This window comes from Vigna angularis, chromosome 4, assembly GCF_016808095.1.
Source record: "Vigna angularis cultivar LongXiaoDou No.4 chromosome 4, ASM1680809v1, whole genome shotgun sequence".
NCBI lineage: Eukaryota > Viridiplantae > Streptophyta > Magnoliopsida > Fabales > Fabaceae > Vigna > Vigna angularis.
This window is the reverse complement of record NC_068973.1, coordinates 39,774,963-39,794,931: the sequence shown is the minus strand read 5'-3', so window position 1 is coordinate 39,794,931 and position 19,969 is coordinate 39,774,963. Positions and strand designations below refer to the sequence as shown.

The 19,969-nt window shown below is 30.2% G+C and overlaps 3 protein-coding genes across 4 annotated transcripts; 2 read left to right on the top strand and 1 right to left on the bottom strand.

Annotated features, from left to right (window-relative positions):
• Positions 1–2,182: 2,182 nt before the first annotated feature.
• Positions 2,183–3,189, bottom strand: LOC108342660 (elongation of fatty acids protein 3-like). Its single transcript, XM_017580454.2, has one exon. It carries the CDS (start codon positions 3,127–3,129, stop codon positions 2,296–2,298), a length of 834 nt encoding a protein of 277 aa, XP_017435943.1. The 5' UTR covers positions 3,130–3,189; the 3' UTR covers positions 2,183–2,295.
• Positions 3,190–6,820: 3,631 nt separating this feature from the next.
• LOC108341084 (uncharacterized) lies at positions 6,821–8,459 on the top strand. Of its 2 annotated transcripts, none has more exons than XM_017578703.2 (2): positions 6,821–6,979; positions 7,448–8,459. In XM_017578703.2, the coding sequence occupies exon 2, from the start codon at positions 7,448–7,450 to the stop codon at positions 8,141–8,143; it is 696 nt and encodes a 231-aa protein (XP_017434192.1). In that variant the 5' UTR covers positions 6,821–6,979; the 3' UTR covers positions 8,144–8,459. The 2 variants fall into 2 exon arrangements, with proteins under 2 accessions (XP_017434192.1, XP_017434193.1); XM_017578704.2 differs by lacking the exon at positions 6,821–6,979 and adding an exon at positions 6,993–7,102.
• Positions 8,460–16,665: 8,206 nt separating this feature from the next.
• Positions 16,666–18,314, top strand: LOC108341981 (probable galacturonosyltransferase-like 1). The gene has a single exon (XM_017579680.2). The coding sequence runs from the start codon at positions 16,789–16,791 to the stop codon at positions 17,875–17,877; it is 1,089 nt and encodes a 362-aa protein (XP_017435169.1). The 5' UTR covers positions 16,666–16,788; the 3' UTR covers positions 17,878–18,314.
• Positions 18,315–19,969: the final 1,655 nt, after the last annotated feature.

The window sequence follows — 19,969 nt, the reverse complement described above, 5'->3', positions numbered from 1 at the left end:
TGATTTTCAATTTTACGCATTTCTTGTTACGCACCGTCTATTCACGTATAATAGGAAAATCGAAAAATTCATATGTGCGGATTATCTCTAAAATGCTCCTGATTGGAAATAAATCTTCTCCAAGGATAACTGTAAATGCTGCGTGCAACCACCATTTACATTTAATGATATAAGAATGAGTGTGCTGGTTGTACATGTCAAAGTATTGCCTGTATCCTTTTCGTTTGGGTTCATGGGAATTAAGGTAAACTTGAGGAACGTAGAAGAGTGATAACGGAATTATATCTTCTCCTTATTACTAATATTAGATGTCGTGTTTAATAAACCTTAATTATTTATCATGTTCTATTACTTAATTTAGTGTTGAATATAAACATGGAAACTATAATAGAGGAAAGAAAAAGTAACTACTCATAATCTGTACTCTCTTTGCATATTCAGAAGCGCAAGGTAGAAGCGGGGTTTAACGGGTTTTGCTAAATTATAAGTGGGTTTACATAGTCATTAGGTTCGTGTCGATTTTGGTTTGGGACAATGAAATTAGTGCAACATTTCCCAATTAATTGAGGGGTTGAACCAACTGGACTGGTTTTATTTTTTCTTGCAGTTTCTCACCTTGTCAGTTCTTACAAACAAAATTAACCACATTTCTTCGTACTCTGAATTTGTATATAAAGACATAACCCTTATTTATTATTTAAAAGATTAAAAAGGATACTAATATTTATATTTTAAAACATTTATATGTTTATATATTAAAATTAAAATTTTATATTTATTATTAAATTAAATATATTTGTAGTCTTTAAATTTTGATACATTTTAATTTTTAACTTAAAAATTAAATAAATATAGTCATTTTTAATCAAACCGTAACTTTTACTTACGTGTTAAATAGTGTTATAAACTGTAACTTAATTGTCAGTCTAAAAGGATTTTTAACACATTACAAAATTTACATATTTAAATTAAAATCATTATATTTGTTTATAAAGTTTAAAAACTAAATTATATTAAAATTTAAAAAATAGATGAATTTCAATTTTGCATCCAAATTAAACGTCTTCTCTTTCGTACGTTTAACATAGAAACCTAAAAAATCAATATTTATTAGGAGAGCACTTAGATGTAATTTTCCCTTGAAGATCAAATTTAGAGTTTTGTTTTAATAATTTATTAATTAATTTCTTATAAGATATTAACGATATTATTATAATAAAATTCAAAATTTGGTTGACAACAACGCCAACGCCGACAATGGTAATACATCTAACTTTTATCCTATTTTTAATAAATGTGTGACGTTGGGTCCATTCTGATGTTAGCACTCACCTGACCATAAAATTAAGAAGACATATATCCAGAAAGTAATACTTTTCACGTGTCTATTCGCAGTTGCATGAATTTCAAAGCAAAAAAAACACAAGAAAAATGTCGAGGAAAACAAAGAAAAGTGAGAATGTTTGGTAATTTTTGACGAGTGAGTGGAAACATCTCGTTCTGGAAGCCGATGCCAGTATTGATTGATATGTCTATCAAATTCATAAATGATTTCCAACCACAAGTTTGCGAAAGATTTTGATATGTATATGCTACCTTTACTAGATTAATGTAGTGTGCGTAAGTACATAGGCACACTTAATTCACGAAAAATAAGGTTAGAACTTGGCATGTTGACCAGTTCATGAATTGTATAAAAATGGTTAGGGTTAGCAGCCCCTCAATTAATTTATTAACCCCATTAACTATTTCTAGAATCATAGACGCTAGAATCCTCAAATCCAAGTAAGTCAAATAAATCTAATGTTTAAATATATTTACGAAACAATATTTGAGTTTTATATATCTGATAGATAACCGACATTTCAATCCACACCACTGGTATGTAATTTATTCTTGAAGGTTTTGCGTAGTATTCACCCATGAATCACTTGCTAATTATATTTAACTTGGAACATGACATAATGGTATATAAATAAAATCATCATCTTTATTTCCATCAAAATCCTTATTTTTTTTATATTAATTATAACTCAACTCAAATACTGTATCACTCTTCACTCTACAAACACGAGTATATGTATATTTAGAGTACTAGAGTGATGATACACAAATTACTTAATTTATTTTTATTTAGATTTTTGGTATTTTCTTAATACCAAAAATACATGAGTATATGTATTTCTTTAACTGTACAACTTGAATTCAAAAGTGGTGAATGAAAACTTTAGGAGTCATTAGATTTGATGACAAATCACAAAAACTTGAATAACCGCAGCGTTAGATTAAGCTATATTATGCAGAAGAAGAGGAAGCACTTTTCCTTTGCGAATGCGTTTTCACGTAGGATTTCAAGAACTGAACGAGAAAACCAGCGTTTAAGAGAGAGTTGAAAACCCAAGCTCCGATTCCGTTACACCCTCCTCTCAAGTAATGCAGCGAGACCACGCCAACGTGGCACGCCAAATTACAACCCAACAGTGCCAGCTGGCAATTCGCGGTGAGCCACAACGGCGTTTTGCTGGCCAACCCGAGTTCCGTCCAGAACCGGAACGCGCAAACCACGGAATAAGCCGACGTGTAAAACAGAATGGCCAGCACCTGAAGCGACTGCGAAAACTCCAGCCACAGAAACGACATCACCAGGAGTACGGAGTTGTTAAACAGTCGCAAAAACGACAACCTTCGCTCACGCAAAACCACGAAGAAGGTGCGCAGAAGGTGAAGAAAGCGTGACAGGTAGAAAACGTACGACCAGAAGAAAACACGACCGGACGGACGAGTACCTAGAGGAAAACAGAGGAGCCACTCGAAAGAGGTGGTTCTGCTGCGCCGCCACAGCCAACGCGTGTCGCGGGCTTCCGCTTCGGCGGAGAAGAACGTGCCGGTGAATATCGCGACGGAGATTAACGACATGATGAGGCTGTGGAGGGCGGGGATAGGTCCTAACGGAAACGATCGACGGCGACGGGAGAGTTTGAGGAGGAGGTGGAGGACGAGGGCGGCGGTGATGTAAAATGAAATGGCGAAGACGAGGAAGGACCAGGTGGCGCCGTATAATTGGGTTGGAGTCCAGCGGAAGGAGACAACAGAAGGATGTTGTATTAGCCAATATTTGATGCTCTCCATGTGAACTTTGTCTTTGTTTGTGAGTCAAGTAATTCTAAATTTCTTGCAATGCAAACCTTAACGGAGAATTCTTTTAGTTGCTAATATGAAAATATGAATAAATATAATAAGAGAGTGGAATTTAGGATAGAATTTGGAACACCAAAGTTGAATCACTCCTAGGATTTGTTTATTCAGACTTTTGTGTTTATGTTTATTCTTTGTTATTGAACCCTTGACCTTGACTAACGATTTTCAGTGCGTGGTATTGTCGTCATCTAGAAGGATTCAGGTAAGGGTTTTTCTTAAAATTTTAATATGCACTTCAGAGTGTAATTACAACACATTCCAAACTTTTATGACACTTAGTTATTTTTTCTTTTGTTAGATAAGTTTAATTTGGAGGAAAATAACAAATTTAATAGTGATTTCGTGTATAAACCGAGGATTGAACTCTAAAAATGTCAAACTACGAGTTGCACAAGTATCTCGGTTAAACAAGGTAGCCAATTTTTTATTGAATATTTGATAGATTTCAATACTAAAAAAATAGGTTGCTGATAATCTAACGATTTACAGTGATAATTTTGTAACATCATCGTTACTTAACCCAAAGGCAGAAAATGTTGTTATAGGTTCTTTTAAGAATGGAAAAATATTACATGCACTGTGTGTTCACATTTTTTTATTGATATTGTGTATGAAACATTTAAAACTAATAATTAAATTTTATTATGTGTTTAAACTTATTAACTTAAATTTTTGTGTGAGGTATACGATTTGTACGAATACTTGAAATGTTCTTTGGGCTTTAGGATTGAGCTTATAAACTTGACCTAAAAAAATGGACAGGCTTTTCTTCCTGCACCGCATGATTTTTAATAGCACCCCTTTAATTTTCAAAATCATATTTTACCTTTTATAAAAGTGACTTCCGAATTATTCATTTTGAGAAAAGGATTTTCAGAATAAATATTTCAAAGTATGATTTTCGGAAGACATGAAATGCGTTCTGAAACAAGTTTTTTGAAACATAATTTTCGTAATTAAGTTTTTCAGAACATATATATTTCTTTCTGGAATGATATTTTATAAAAGTAGTTTTTGGAACCCACATATGAAAAAAAAACTTTCCATGCAATGCGTTTTAGAAAGAATTTTCTATAATGAGTTTTTTTTTTTTTATCAAAATAAGTTCTCTTTCTCCTTTTCTCTTTTTTTCTTCTTCTTACGTTGTGATGAAAAACAGAGGTGCAAATTGCAATGGTGATAATGTTATCAACAGCAATAACAGCAACAATGACATAGAGCAGTCAGAAGGTTTTTTGTTCTCCTATTCTTAAAAAGTAGATGCGGTTAGTAATACTAAAGGTGCAGAAAGAAAAGTTCCACGGGCTTTATGACTGGGCTATAGAAAGTTGAGTTTAAAAAATTGAGGGTTACTCCCTACACCACCACATATTGCTTCCTGTACCACCACAATTTTTTTAAATTCCAAAACTATCCTTTATATTTTAAAATATCATATACCTCCTCCTTTACTCTTGAACAGATGTCGACATCCGTTGAAGAAAAAATTCTTCAACGGATGTGCCACATCCGTTTAGTTTTTTTTTTTTTTAAGTTTTTAGCTTTTTAAAATTTTTAAATTAATATATAAATATTATTTAATTTTTTTTAAATTATTACTTAATTATTTATAAATTAATGTTACTTTATTTAATAAAATAATTATAATTAATTTAATTTATGTATTATTATTTTAAATAATAATTAAAATACTTTTTAAAAATTTATTAAAACAGATACGGATGTGGTGATATCCGTAAAGTTTTTTTCTTTTTAAAGTTTTTAGTTTTTTATTTTATTATATTTTAAATTAATATGTAAATATTATTTAATTTTTTTAAAATTATTATTTAATTAATTATAAATTAATTTTATTTTATTTAATAAAATAATTATTATTAATTTAATTTATGTATTATGATTTAAATAATAAAATAGTTTTTAAAAATTTATTAAAACGAATCTATGAAGTTTTTTTTTTAATTTTTAGTTTTTAATTTATTATATTTTAAATTAATATATAAATATTATTTAATTAATTTAAAATTATTACTTAATTATTTATGAATTAATTTTATTTTATTTAATAAAATAATTATTAATTTAATTTATATATTATTATTTAAATAATAATCAAAATAGTTTTAAAAGTTTTATTAAAGTGGATGTGGCAATCCATTAACGGATGTCGCCACATCCGTTGAAGATTTTTTTTTTTTAATAAAAATAATAAATTAATATATAAAATATGTGAACGGACAGATGTCAACATCCGTTGAAGGTGAAATGGATGTTCATTTTAAAAAAGGACAAAATTGATAAGGGATGGTGCATGAAGTATTCGGTGATGGTGGAGAGAGCAACTGCCTAAAAAATTAGATAAAAGCATGCGTGTGAACTATAATACAAAATTTAATTTAATTTTAATATATTTTTAATGTAAATCTTTACATTCAATAATATTAAGCATTAATTTATAATCTATAAAGTGTGAGAACATATTCATTATGAAATAATTAAGAATTTGTAATTAAAAATAAAGGTAATTGAGGTAGATAATTGGAAAGAAAATCATATGATACCGCCAGACTTGACGATAACGTTTTCTTCAAAGTTCTCGATTCTACAACTTTCATTTTCCCAATAAGAAATTAGGTGGGAAGTACTAGTGTAATAAATTAGTTATTTTTTACCAACTACCTTAAAAATTTCAATTAATTTTTTTAAAGTAGATTATTATAAACTATTTAAAATGTATTTACAATTTAAAAACATTTTTTTAAATTTTATAAATATTATTCTCATCTTGTCTTATTATATTGTTTTTAATGACATATCAGTTAATTGATTATTATCCATATATTAAACTCATCAAATACTAAAATTTAAATATGCTTTAAATTTTGTAATTTGAGTTTAATGATGGAAATCAAATTGTATTATCTACTTTTATTTTCACAGTTAAAATAAAGGTAAATTAAATAAATAATTTAGTGTATTAAAATAGTATAAGAAGGTTGCATGTTTAATCCTTTATTTTAATTGAAAAACATTAAATGTTTAACATTCTTTTGAAAATAAAGCATTAATTGTCTGCTATATTTATACAAATAAAATATTTTTAATTTCGACTTTATGAATTTAACTTGTTCAAGTTTCCATTCTAAAATGCCTTTCGCGTACATTTAACAACCAGTCATCTTAATCAGTATGAATGAACGGTAGAATGACATAACACAAAAATTAATTGTTAAATTTCCTTATAAATATTTTATTACAATAGTACGTTTATTTATCAATAGGAGTTTACTTTAGATTTCATTACGTAAGAAATTAAGTTCAATGATTAAACTTTCAGTAATAAGATACGTATGATCAATAATAAGGAAATAATCTCAATCATCTTAAAATTATCTTTCTTTTATTTCTATCTCTAAATTATACATTCATTAAAAAAATCTTATATTGCATTTAAAATTAGAGTATGAATGAAAAAAAAGTACTATTACAAATAAAAAAATGGTTGGAAAACTGTAAAAAAGAAAAAATGACAATTAGAAAAGAGATTGTAAACAATAGTAATAAGGTGATTAACATTGGGTTGAATAGTTAATCGTTGATTTGCAGGAACAGTAAAAGAAAAGAAGGTTACTGATTGGTTTGGATCTGTTATCTGCAGATAAACCAAAATTGGAAGCAAAGAAGCACATGATATGAATATGATACTGCCCCATTTCTGCCCTTTTCACCATTGACTTCCACATTTCATCAATTCTTCTCTCAATTTTTTCCCTTTCTCCAGGTTTGTCATTTTCTATTGCGCTCTTCTTTCCTTTATCGTTTCGATTTATTCTTCTTCGCGCTGTCAATTCCCCCAATCTGTAAACCCTTCTAATATTCTTTGCAGCACTTCCCAATTTTGCATGTAAGAAAGACTTCAAAATTGACTAGTTTTTCTTTTTCTTCATCAATCGATATCTGGCTATTTTGTGACCTTCACGCATTCCTGTTTGTTTGATTTCCTCTGATTACCACATCTTTATCCCTTTCTTCGGATTTTCTTTGTTTTTGCATGTGACCTATTTTCTTTCAGTTCCGTTCAACAATTGGGCTTTGTGGTTTTTGCGTTGGTCTGCGTTTGAGAGCGTGTTTGCGATAGCTTTTTGGTTCACAGAAACCACATATAAAATACTGATTATTTTGGCCGTTGTTATATGTATTAGGGAGAACTGTTAAGTTGTGTTGGAATCTGAATGTTTGGATTTTGTAGATGGCAAGTGGGTTTGGGGAATCAACTGGGAGGTCACCCCCAAGCCCTTCTTACTTCAACAATAATAATAGCAATGATGCTGGCAATTTTGAGTGCAACATTTGCTTTGAATTAGCGCAAGACCCCATAATTACTTTGTGTGGTCATCTTTTCTGCTGGCCTTGTCTTTACAAATGGCTTCACTTTCACTCACAGTCACGAGAATGTCCGGTTTGCAAGGCCCTTGTGGAGGAGGAGAAGCTGGTTCCCTTGTATGGGAGAGGAAAGACCTCCACTGATCCGAGATCCAAGTCTATTCCGGGCATGAATATCCCACATCGTCCGGCCGGTCAGAGACCTGAAACTGCTCCTCTACCGGAAACAAATAATTTTCCTCCTCCTGGGTTTGGATTTATGGGTGGCCTGGGAGGATTTGCGCCACCGCCAATGGCATCAACGAGATTTGGGAATTTCGGATTGCCTGCAGCTTTTGGTGGCTTTATACCGTCCTTTTTCAACTTTCAGTTGCATGGGTTTCACGATGGGGCCTTGTATGGGGGAGCGTCTGGTTTTCCTCATGGGTTTTCTAATACATTTCATGGTGTCCATGCTCATGGATATCCTCTTCGCACTCATCAAGGTCAACAAGATTATTATTTGAAGAAGCTGCTTCTAGTTGTTGTTTTCTGTGTTCTTCTTGCTTTTATTTGGCAATAGATTGGGTACCATCTCAGGTTGCTAGCAGAACAAGACTTCTGCTATGATAGGTCTTCTGGTGCGCTTTGTTTTGTAACTGAGGAGTAAGGATAATGTTCATAGAATAATACTGTCTAATTACTCTTGTAGTCCTGTTCTTTCTGGCACCCAACTTCCATGGTATCCATGTTTTAAATTTAAAGCATGAAAGCAGAACACCCATTCTTAGTAATAAAGATACCAGTTGTATCACGCATAGATATTAATCTCATGGTCATTAAGTGTTTGAGACAACAAGACACCTGAAATAGTGAGGTTGTGCTCTTTGTTTTCTTGTGTTCTCATTTTTTCTAGTACATGTTAACAATACTAGCTGGTGTTATATCTAGAATATGTTGATGCATAGTACTTTTTGTACTTTTAACATTCTTGATTTAGGGGTTATACTTACTTTGTTATTATCAATTTCAACAGTCTTAGGCGTGGGTCTGTACATATTCTGTGATGTTTACACTCAGCTTGTTTTTGTGCTCTATGTTTTTGCTGTATGACAAGGGATGGTTTTTATATTACTTGGACAAGTAAGTACATAGAAATCTAAGTCTTTGATTGGAATGGTGGAAGGAGGTGGAATAAAATGGGATGGACTTAAATTCCGTCGTTTGGATATATAAAAAGAGGATGGAATAAGGTGCACTGGTATGGAACATATACCATTCTTTTGTTTCATTTTTCTTGCCTTTCCAATTGGGAGGAATGAGACGGAAGAAAGATATTTTGTAATATTATAAATTACTTTTTCTCTCTTTTCCTTAATTCCTCTTGTTCAATATCTCTCACGACACAAGATGCAGCAGCCCCACAACATGGAGAGTTCCTTCATAGTTTCAATGTTCACAAAGAAAATCACCGCACCGCCCGAGGTAATTTCCCCCCTTCCTCTAGTTCTACACGGGCATTGTTGCTTTCTGTCACTTGTTGATTTTTGTTTTTAATCTTTTAATGGGAACGAACAGACTTTACTACATAACCTGAGGTTTGACTATTCTTGAATGAGAATGTTAGCAGCGCACTCTTTAATACACTTTTTTATCACATTTTATACTATTTGTTGAAATTTATGGAAAATCATTAATTTTGGTGGGTTGTACTTCTCATTTAGCAAGCCTTTTGTATTTTTCGGTAAATTTTAACCAATACTGTATACATGTCAGAAAGAGTGTGGTGGAGATAGTTTAGTCAACGCTTCTATTCAACTGTAATTTACACCTTGCATGTGCTACACAACGTGGGCATTCCTTGAATTTAGGAAAATTTAGTGAGAACAAAGTATATTTACCAAACGTCACACCAATGGTAATTCTCATTGATTGATAGTGTATAATCTGTTGACTTCCTAGTATATCCATTAAACTCAGATTAATTGGCCAACATTTTTTACGTTTGGCAAACTCAATTCAAACTTTTAAAGTTTGAAGTGTTGTTGCCATGTACAAACCACGTAGCAAAGGAGTTTGATATCTAGTGATGACTTTCATGAAGTGGTACATGCGAACAACATTCTTTTGATTACATTTTCTCCTACACACATTATGAAGTTACAAGCATTTTCTGGTTTTCTACTACTAAAGGAGGATGATTTGGGTGTGATATGCATATTCCCCTGAGATGTTAAGAACACGATCTATGTATTATTGAGTTACGAGAATTCATAGATCTAGTTTTTAACATCGAATTGATTTTGTGCCTTTGTCAAGTTCTGGTCAAAGGGATTGAAAGGAAATTCGTATGATGGTTAAATCCGATTTGTGGTATGAATGTGGGAGAAAGTGAAGCTTGCTTTTAATTTTTTTTCCACCTCGTGTTGAGTTGAATGGTATCGTTAGATGTTTTAAGCAACCCTGCTGTTCTATGCAAGTGTGTATGTTTATCTAACTATGGATTGGCATTTGTGTATGTTTCCAATTGCACCTTTTATCTTGCTAACAAAGAAAGTGATATTTTTCAGTAAGTCACAGATCCTTTTCTATCGAAATCATATATTGCAGATAATATTTTCTTAGTAAAGGATAGAACATAAATTTATTTATTAATTTTGTTCTGCTTTTTCCTAACCCAAACAATGGAATGAGGATTTTGTTTCTAGTTATGTTCTAGTCCAACCCATTCCATCTTCTCTTAACTCTTTCCATCAATCCATTCTGCTCATTACATCGAGCAAGTCCCTTATATAATGAACGGTAATGAACGGTGTTTGAATAAGAAATGTTCTTATTCTATGCTAAATGTTCTTATGACAAGGTTTTTAAGACGCATCTTAGCTTTTACTAACATGCATAAACCGCGCAGCAAATTAGCTGGATTTATTGATGGAGGGCAGTTTTAAATGAAAAACAACATGATCATACTGAGACGCGTACAAAAGTTTTAAGCAGAATATTTTTTTTTTGCATTCCCTTGCCTCCTAATTTTGTTTATACAAAAGTTTTTGTTTCCTTACCATTACTTACCATTTATAGTATGTTTCTTCTTCCAACTCTTACCATCACGAACTGTTCCGTATCTTTTCTTGTACTTAGATTCATAGAATAAGACATTTCTTTAGTCTCTATAATGCTAAAAATCTAGAGTATTTTTTGTAGAAGTGTATAAAATATTTCATATTTTCTCAATTTTCTAATGATAATATGAAATTTATTTCTTGGTTTACCTTATGTTAAACCAATTTTTATTAGAAGTCAATAAAGTTAATTTATAATATATACGTATCTTTGATTTTGTGAAATTGAATTTATAGACTTAAAGTCTATTCAATAAAAAAAATTCAAAGATTTAAAAAATAATAACATTTTTAAAAATTCAAAGTCAAGTGAATCTTTAATAAATTAAAAAATTTATCAAAGTTAATTTTTGTTTATAAAAAAAATCTTCTTTTTTCTTTTCTACCCAGCACGCTTAATTAAATTTCAACGAACAACTAATTATGAGGTAAGAACCGTGGTGAGGGAAGATGTCTTTTCACTTTTTATAGAACTGCATGTTACACGTGACAAAATTATTTAAGGAACAATCATACAAAATTAATTAATATATGTCCCCGCTCAATTTAATTTTTCCAGTGATGTTGTAGTAGTACTAGAATCTAATTGAAATGTATTCTCGTAACTATATTATAAAATTTGACGGCAGTGATAAAAAATTGTTTTTCTCTCAAATCCATTAAAAACATCCTAAACTTTTTAAAATTTTATTCTTATAAAACATCCTAATATATTCATAGAAAAAAAAAATATTTAAACTATTTTTAATTTTAACTTATAAACAATATAAAAGTAATGAATATAATATATATATATATATATATATATAATCTCGTTCTTATATGATTATCTAAAATTTCTAGATCCAAATCCTATCCTTTGTTCTAAATTTACTCTATGTTTTGGTCGAAGAATTGTGTATGTTTGGATAGAGCATGTGTTAACTCTGAGGGGAGGGACAAACCCATATTTTTGTGTTTTGTAGCACGTGTCCATGTTTTGTCTCTATGGCTAATCAATGCAAAGAGCCCTAGACACTCTCATTATGGTGTAAATTCCTCTGTCACTTCTTAAAATTTGGACTTTACTTACAAATAAATAAATAATGATTTTAACTTCAATTATTTATTTAATGGAATCCAATTAAAATCTTCAATTCATTTGATAAAAAAAAGTTAAACTTAAACTTTATTATAATTAATTCATTTATAACTCTCTTTTTTTTTCGTAAAATTCTCTTAAATTATTTTTTAAAATTGTGAATATACCGACTTATTATTTACCAAACTCTTATTTTCATCTAACCCAGGAAATATTATAAAAACAAATAAATAATCAATATTTTTAATAGAAAATTACAAGTATAATATACGTAAAACTAGTTGCATGTAATATACCTAAAAGTTATTTATGAACTCTTAATATAATTTTTTTACATTTAGACCGAATTCATTTAAATAATCAAATCCAATAGAAAAATTTGAGTGAAATTAAGTTTGTTTATTTAGCAAGAACAAATACATTAAAACAAATAGCAAATCAAACTTTAAATAGTTCAAAAATAACTTTGCTCATGTCCATCCCAACTGTCATATATTGCACATTCGTTTGCATTAAGGGTCACAATGCCATAAGGAAGCACATGACAAGAGTGTCTACTAAAAATATAAGCCATGCAATAGATAAATTCTTCTATGTCCACAAAAAATAATATTCTTAATATTGTAATACAAAAGTAAGCAAATTATATTGACATTTTAGATATGCTTTAATAATATTCTCCTCCTCTTGGTTTAAAATAAAAACAGTCATCGTCTTCAAAGTGAATATGAGTTATATTTCTACAGCTTCCAATTCATCGATTAATTTATAATATCGTATTATTATAGTTTAATAATAGAAGAAATTATAAATACCTGTATTACATTCTTTAATTTTTCAATTAAATATTTATTTCATCTTTCATGATCAAACTCACCTTCCATAGTCAAAGAGCATATAATAAATAATTCATTATCGTAACAACGGGACGAGTTTTCATTATTTCATTTGTATATCTGAAATAAAAATTATATTCATTTTTATCTTCATACCTGATGAAACTTTTATTTCATATTCATTAATCGGATAACGGATATATCCTTATAATTTTCTTCTTATCGTTTTTAATATTAATTAATTATTTTTTATAAAACATTATGAAAATTTAAAATATAATATTATTAAATATTTAACATAAAAATAAAATATTCAATATTTAAAAATAAATGATAATTGTATAATTTTTTAATATAAAAAAATATTTAAGTTTAATGATATTTCAAATGTTTTTTTATTTCCTTTCTTTAAATTATAATAATTTTTATATACATTAATAAAGAGTATAATACACTACTTAAATGAAATCACACATAAAAAATATATTAAATTAATAATAATTTAAATTTAAATATGGATTTTTTGAATTTCATAACATAATATTAAATTATTATATTATAGTAAATGAGATTTTTATATAATTGTAACGATAAAATTACATTTATGAAAATCAGTTAAAAAATAATTATATTAAAATATAATTGAAACAATATTTTAGATGATAAAAAACACAAAAAAAAAGTAAAAGTAATGAAATGCATGTCATATAAACAATTTGATATACTATCAAACAAAATTAAATAAAAAAATAAAACAATAGAAAAAATACTAAAATACTAAAAATAACCATTTGTGATACTTAAAACTACTTGATTTATTAACATTGATAATACATTATTTGAATATAAATACACAATAAAATATATGTAATGATCGTGATAAAAATTAAAATACGTTAGAGATATATGTATTTTGTGGATATAGAATAAATCTAACAATTAGAGAAAAAAATATATAATAAAATAAAAATTACGAAAAAAAAAAAGACAAGGATGAGTGTTTGGACATATATGAAAAGAAAGACGAGATAAATATACACATACTCGTTCTCTCCTCAAACTCAATTAAAAAATTGGGATATTTATCATGTTGAGTCAAATCATAAACTTTTAATCAAAATAAAAACCAATTCAAAAAATACACACTAAAACGTGTACGTTAAAAGTGAAACATTTTAAGAATGTATATGATATTGAATTAAAGAATCGTCTTTATCATTATAAAAAACAGATAATAAATATTTAAAATTTATCATCAATTAAAATAACTTGTATATATTATTTTAACGTTTTTGAGGAAAGAAAATAAATGTAATTTTCTTTGTACTATATTCTTATAAAAAATAATATGGATGCTTTAACTAATATTCTATTACTGTCCTTTATTATAAAATAATTGAATCTCCTTCACAAAATTACAACCCTTTTTTTATATATATAAAACAGATTTATTATTTACCAACGACTAATTTATCTTATATTCGATACATCACCACTTAATAAAGTTCATTTTTAACGTTGAAACACATTTTACTTAGGAAAACTCTAAGTTTAATACCATTCAAATTAACAACTTGATGAGTCATAAAACGCATTATTGTTATCATAGAGTGTGATGAACATTTTAATATAAAGAAAACAAAATTGCATTGGCGATATTGAAAGAAAATAATTTAAAAAATCGTTTTGTGTTTTATAACAAACAAAACATTAAATAACAGGAGAGTTTTGTCATTCGATAATATTACTGGTAGGATTTGCTTTCAAGAGAATGTATATGTGCTCTTTACCAATAATAGCGGTCCTAATTCAATTTCTTATGAAAATAATTATAAATTTTTTAGGAAAAAAGTTATTATTTCTTACCATTTTTTGAGGAAAATATTTAAAATATCGTGTCTTATATGTCATTAGTTATTAAAAAAAATACTATATGCTATTAAAAGAGTATTTTATATTTGATTTTTTTTTTAAATTAATTTTTGACAACTTAATACAGTTTTATATATAAGGTCAGAAGTTAATTATAAATGTTTTACCCAGTTCATATAACTAATACCAAGTGATTTGTTTTTCATTCCTTTCTTCTATGTGGATTTGTTAATTGCTTTTCTTATCTTTTTATCAGAGAACAACACCAACAGCCGGCGAACCCCTCATTACCGTAGACTATAATATTAAACATTAATCATAATCTGATAATAATTAGATAATAATAAATCTAACAAATAACATTACAATCATTTTTAAATGAAAATAATATTAATTTAAAAAATAAACTTTGAACTTAATAGTCTAGTAAAAATGAAAGGTATGTATCCAATTTAAATGATGTATCATTATTAATTTACTTTGTGAGTTAATTATTATAAATCAGTTTAGCATAAATGGTGGTTTGTGTTATGATGAGAGTGTAAAACCATGTTATAGAATTGACGACCATTCCACGTGTGAAATGTGATGAATATTACGTAAAAGTAAGACGAGAGACATGAATATGAAATTGATTATTGAGAAATAAATGGGACATTCGTACGTCTGACATTTTGTAGCATGACTCTAACCAGTTTCTAAGTGGGCCCATTAACAGTGCAACCTCACCTAAACCCTTAATTCAATCATTCTTCACTGAATCTCTCTTAATTACTTAATTAACAATCCTTGATGAGAATGAAAATGGCTGTGGAAGATTCGGTTGCTGAGATATAGTTTTCCGATGAAGGTGTGATAGTTCAACATATGTACTGCAAGAAGAAAACAAAAAGGAACAAAAATGGCTTGCTTGACCACAAACATCAACAACATTAATTCAGTATGTGTTGCTTAATTAGATGAATACATAGAAAGTCGTAAGAACAACGTTTGCTGCAACGAAGAAACACAGCGAATACGAAGAAACACCACACACTCTTTACAAGTCCTCTGTCTTTGTCACTTTACCATCAAGTACTCTCCACCATTTTCAATTTCTCATCCAACTGTCAGGGATATTTCTATGTAATCTTTTTAGTCACAAATTTCACTATATTTCCTTCTTCTCTATCAAATTGTTATCATTAAAAACAATATTATTCCATTCCAAATAAATATAAAATGTAAAACTTTGTCTAGGAAGAACAACCAAAAATCGCTAACTTAATATGTAAAATGTGAAGAGAATGTGATTATATATATGTAGACTTTAATGCGGAAGGCATGTGAAATCATATCATGTCATGACAATTATTTAGGGTCAGGCCATAGAGAATTTTGTCGTGAACCCTAAAATTCAACGTGGATGGCCTGTTTTATGACAGACTAGCAAAATTAATTAATTTGGATAAGATGAATCAGTAATCACTTCAATATAATACTGGGGAAAGAAACTTAAAGTCAGTATTTGTATAGTTGTGAGTTCATACTCAATAAAATATTGGTTTAAACGTTAACATTACAAGAAAAAAGTAAATGAAAAAACTAAAACAAGTTTTATAATTTTTATATTTGGAAAGAAAGTAATTCCTACTTTTCTGTCAAAAGTTTTCTTGATAGTAAAAATTCAAGGATGCTTACAAAATGTTTAGTAAATAGAGTGAATCATGAATTTAAATAAAAGGGCACACGCGGTTTAATTATTTTTTGATGAACACCACGTTCCTATCATATTTAATCAAAACAAAGTTAACGTTTGTAGAGTAGTTAATTTCTTTATTTAATGAAATAAAATTTAAAAACATGAAGATCTGTTGTTGAAGTGTAAAGAATAGAATTTCATGAAGAAAGTATAGAGAATAATGAAATAAATAAAAAAGTATGCGAAGAATAAAACTTTATGACGAACATTGTACGTGGTAACGCGGGGAACTAGTTCTAAATTTAAAATAAAATAAATAAATAAAATGAGAAGTAAAGATGATAAAGAAGGTATTTATTTATTTATTACTGGAAAAGTAAGTGGAGCCCGCCCTAGTTTTTTGTCTAGGAAATGGTTGAGTTCCTGAATGGGTTAAATTTGCGTGGAAGAAGAGAAGTAACTGAGACACGAAGGAAGTTCAGACTTTAAGAAAGAGGGACCCAATATCCTAAGCCTGAAAATGCTACAAAACCATCCACGACGTATGTGAACTCACCCACTATACCAAATTCCTCTCCTTATATTCTTCATTCGTTCTTCAACAATATTCATTCATCCCTTTCTCCAAACACAACTATGAAATTAAAGCCCAGAAGACCAAAATCAAATCAATCACCACTCCTATTCTTTCTCATTCTCTCCCTCTTCTCACTACCCAATGACGCCAAATCAACCACCACCCTCATCCATCAATTCAAAGAAGCCCCCGAATTCTACAACTCCCCAGACTGCGCCTCCATCACCGACACCCAAGACAACCTTAACAACCATCAAAACGCCGACACCTACATATGTTCCGAGGAAGTAGTCCACGTGGCAATGACACTCGACACAACATACATCCGGGGATCCATGGCGGCGATCCTTTCCGTCCTCCAACACTCCTCCTGCCCGCAAAACATTTTCTTTCACTTCGTCTGCTCCTCCAGCGCGTCCCTCCTACGCGCCGCCATATCCAACTCCTTCCCCTACCTCAACTTCCACCTCTACACCTTCGACGACTCCCAAGTCTCGGGACTCATCTCCACCTCCATTCGCTCAGCGCTCGATTGCCCCTTGAATTACGCACGCTCCTACTTGCCCAACCTCCTTCCACTCTGCGTGCGGCGCGTGGTGTACTTGGACTCCGACCTTATCCTCGTCGACGACATTGCCAAGCTGGCAGACACCCCGTTGGGGGACAAGGCGGTCCTTGCTGCCCCCGAATACTGCAACGCCAACTTCACCGCGTATTTCACCCCGATGTTCTGGTCCAACCCCTCGCTCTCGCTCACCTTCGCTGATAGGAAGCCCTGCTACTTCAACACGGGGGTGATGGTCATCGATTTGGAGCGATGGCGAGAGGGAGATTACACCACCAAAATCGAGGAATGGATGGAGCTGCAGAAGAGGATGAGAATCTACGACTTGGGTTCTCTCCCTCCCTTCTTGCTTGTCTTTGCTGGCAACATCGCTTCCGTCGATCACAGGTGGAACCAGCACGGTCTCGGCGGTGATAACTTCCGTGGACTCTGCAGAGATCTCCACCCTGGCCCTGTTAGTCTCCTGCATTGGAGTGGCAAAGGTAAACCCTGGGTTCGATTGGACGCTAACAGACCCTGCCCTTTGGACGCGCTTTGGGCACCCTATGATCTGTTGAACACTCCCTTTTCTTTGGATTCTTGAACACCATTCTTCAGATTCATTCCTTCATACATAGGATCCAACGATCCATCATATATATATATATATATATATATATACACACACAACTATACATACATATATTAATGTTAGAGTATATAGTTATATACGATACATTTTGAGCTCTCTACGGAGCTTAATTTCCGATTGGTTTAATGCAAGGGTGACAAGATTTTTTATGTAGATTGGTACAGATTTGAAGCGAACATAAATAAGGCGATGCTGATTCAAACTAGGAGGAGGAAAGGGTGAATTTTGAAGTGAAAGGCAGTTGTCGTTGTAATTGTGCCTTTGTTACTGTATCAACGATCGAATAACTGTGCATAGAAAGAGTTTCCATATGTTGGGTGGTGAATTCCTCAACTTTTTATTTCAACTTGATAATAAATTTCTGTGTATATGAAGTACCATTCCTTGTTCTTCGTTGGGATCCTCTTCTTTTTCCTTTTTCTGCCCCACTGTAATAATTCGCGGTCATTTTGGTTTTGATCCTATGTTCATGCACGTGGAGGTTTACTTTAGTTTAATCTACAAGACTGAATCACTGGGTTGATATGATTTGATACCGTATTGATTCCTTACTGACATTACTATGCAGATCTAACCATGAAATGCTTTTAAGGTGAATAATAATAAAAAAATTCATTAATTAAATATACATATATTTATTTTCCTTGCACGCAAAAAATGTATAATCTTTCATTGACTAATTATGATAACTTATCAAAAAGACTGAAACAGAAATAAATATCGAGTATTGATTATACGAGAAAATTTGTTTAACAATGGTAATTTGTTGGCTTAAAAAAATACACCACTGATTCTTTTGTTCTTTGACACTAGTTTAACCTTTTGACTGTACTTGAGTTGAAAAAGCATTTTATTATTTTACATTACAAAAAAAAAATCCATTTTCTTTACTCTTTTTTTAATTTTTAAATCTAACACGGGAAACAATAAAAAATATTCGAGGGTCGTAATATATATTTTACTTATTCTTATTAGTTCACAACATATAACAGCTATAGCTTCATTTTTTGCATAGAATCATGCAAGCCTTGTGATTCGTATGTTAACGTTAATTGATCTTATGTTTATTTTCTTTATTTCGCAACGGAAAGCAAAGTATTTTGTTTACTCATGTATTTAACTGAAAAATAAAGTATTATAACATCAATTTGAAAGAAAAAAAAAAGGAACCAGAGTGATGGAAATCGACAGAAGGTCAAAGTCAAATTTGCAATGAATATATGATATAAATACTTGCCAACCATCATATAGAAACAAGTCTTGTATATATAAATATAAAAAAAATTATGCAAATAATGACAAGTTTCTTTGAAAAATATCGTTATTTTGCATTTATAAATTCTGTTTTCTCTCAACTGTAGATTGCATGAAAAGGATAGTAGGTCAATGTCTGGTTAATAATACTATTATTAATTTACTGGTTAACCTGCGAATATTTTGTTAATATTCTTAATTTCCGTTTCAGCGTTTCTCATCCAATAATCCCGTTGTGGTGACGAAAAAGCCCGTTTGAACCATAAACATAAAACAATTATCGTTAATCCTTTAACCTTAAAATTTAATTGAAAAAAAGAAAAAGAAAAAGGTGTGTCGGTAGACGAAGGAAAGAAACGTGCGAGAACGTCAAGATATCTGTAAAGATGAATGAACCTTTCCATAGTAACGCGTGGTTGCCAATAAGTGGTTCAAGATGATGTATGTCAGCATGACCAATATCTTAATATTAAAAATTGATATTACTTGTAATATTTATTATATGTAGTTACTTTTGTCTTTTATTTTGTATATCTCAAAATTAAAGAAAATATCTTTTTAGTGTTTATTTGAAGGAAAATAGAATAAAATTTCGAAATATAATATCCTTTTGATACATTCTTCCTTCCAACTAATACTTACACTCACTGCAAACGTCTCAGTAGACATTTTAAATATAGTTGATCGGAATATTCAAAATTATATAAAATAAAAATACAAGATAAAAATGTGGATATGTAGTTGTGTTTCCTAAACTCAAATAACTTACATTATTTATATTTGTGTACGG

Bases quoted from the DNA above. Each gene is read 5' to 3' on its own strand.
- LOC108342660 (XM_017580454.2), bottom strand. From the start codon at position 3,129: ATGGAGAGCATCAAATATTGGCTAATACAACATCCTTCTGTTGTCTCC.
- LOC108341084 (XM_017578703.2), top strand. From the start codon at position 7,448: ATGGCAAGTGGGTTTGGGGAATCAACTGGGAGGTCACCCCCAAGCCCT.
- LOC108341981 (XM_017579680.2), top strand. From the start codon at position 16,789: ATGAAATTAAAGCCCAGAAGACCAAAATCAAATCAATCACCACTCCTA.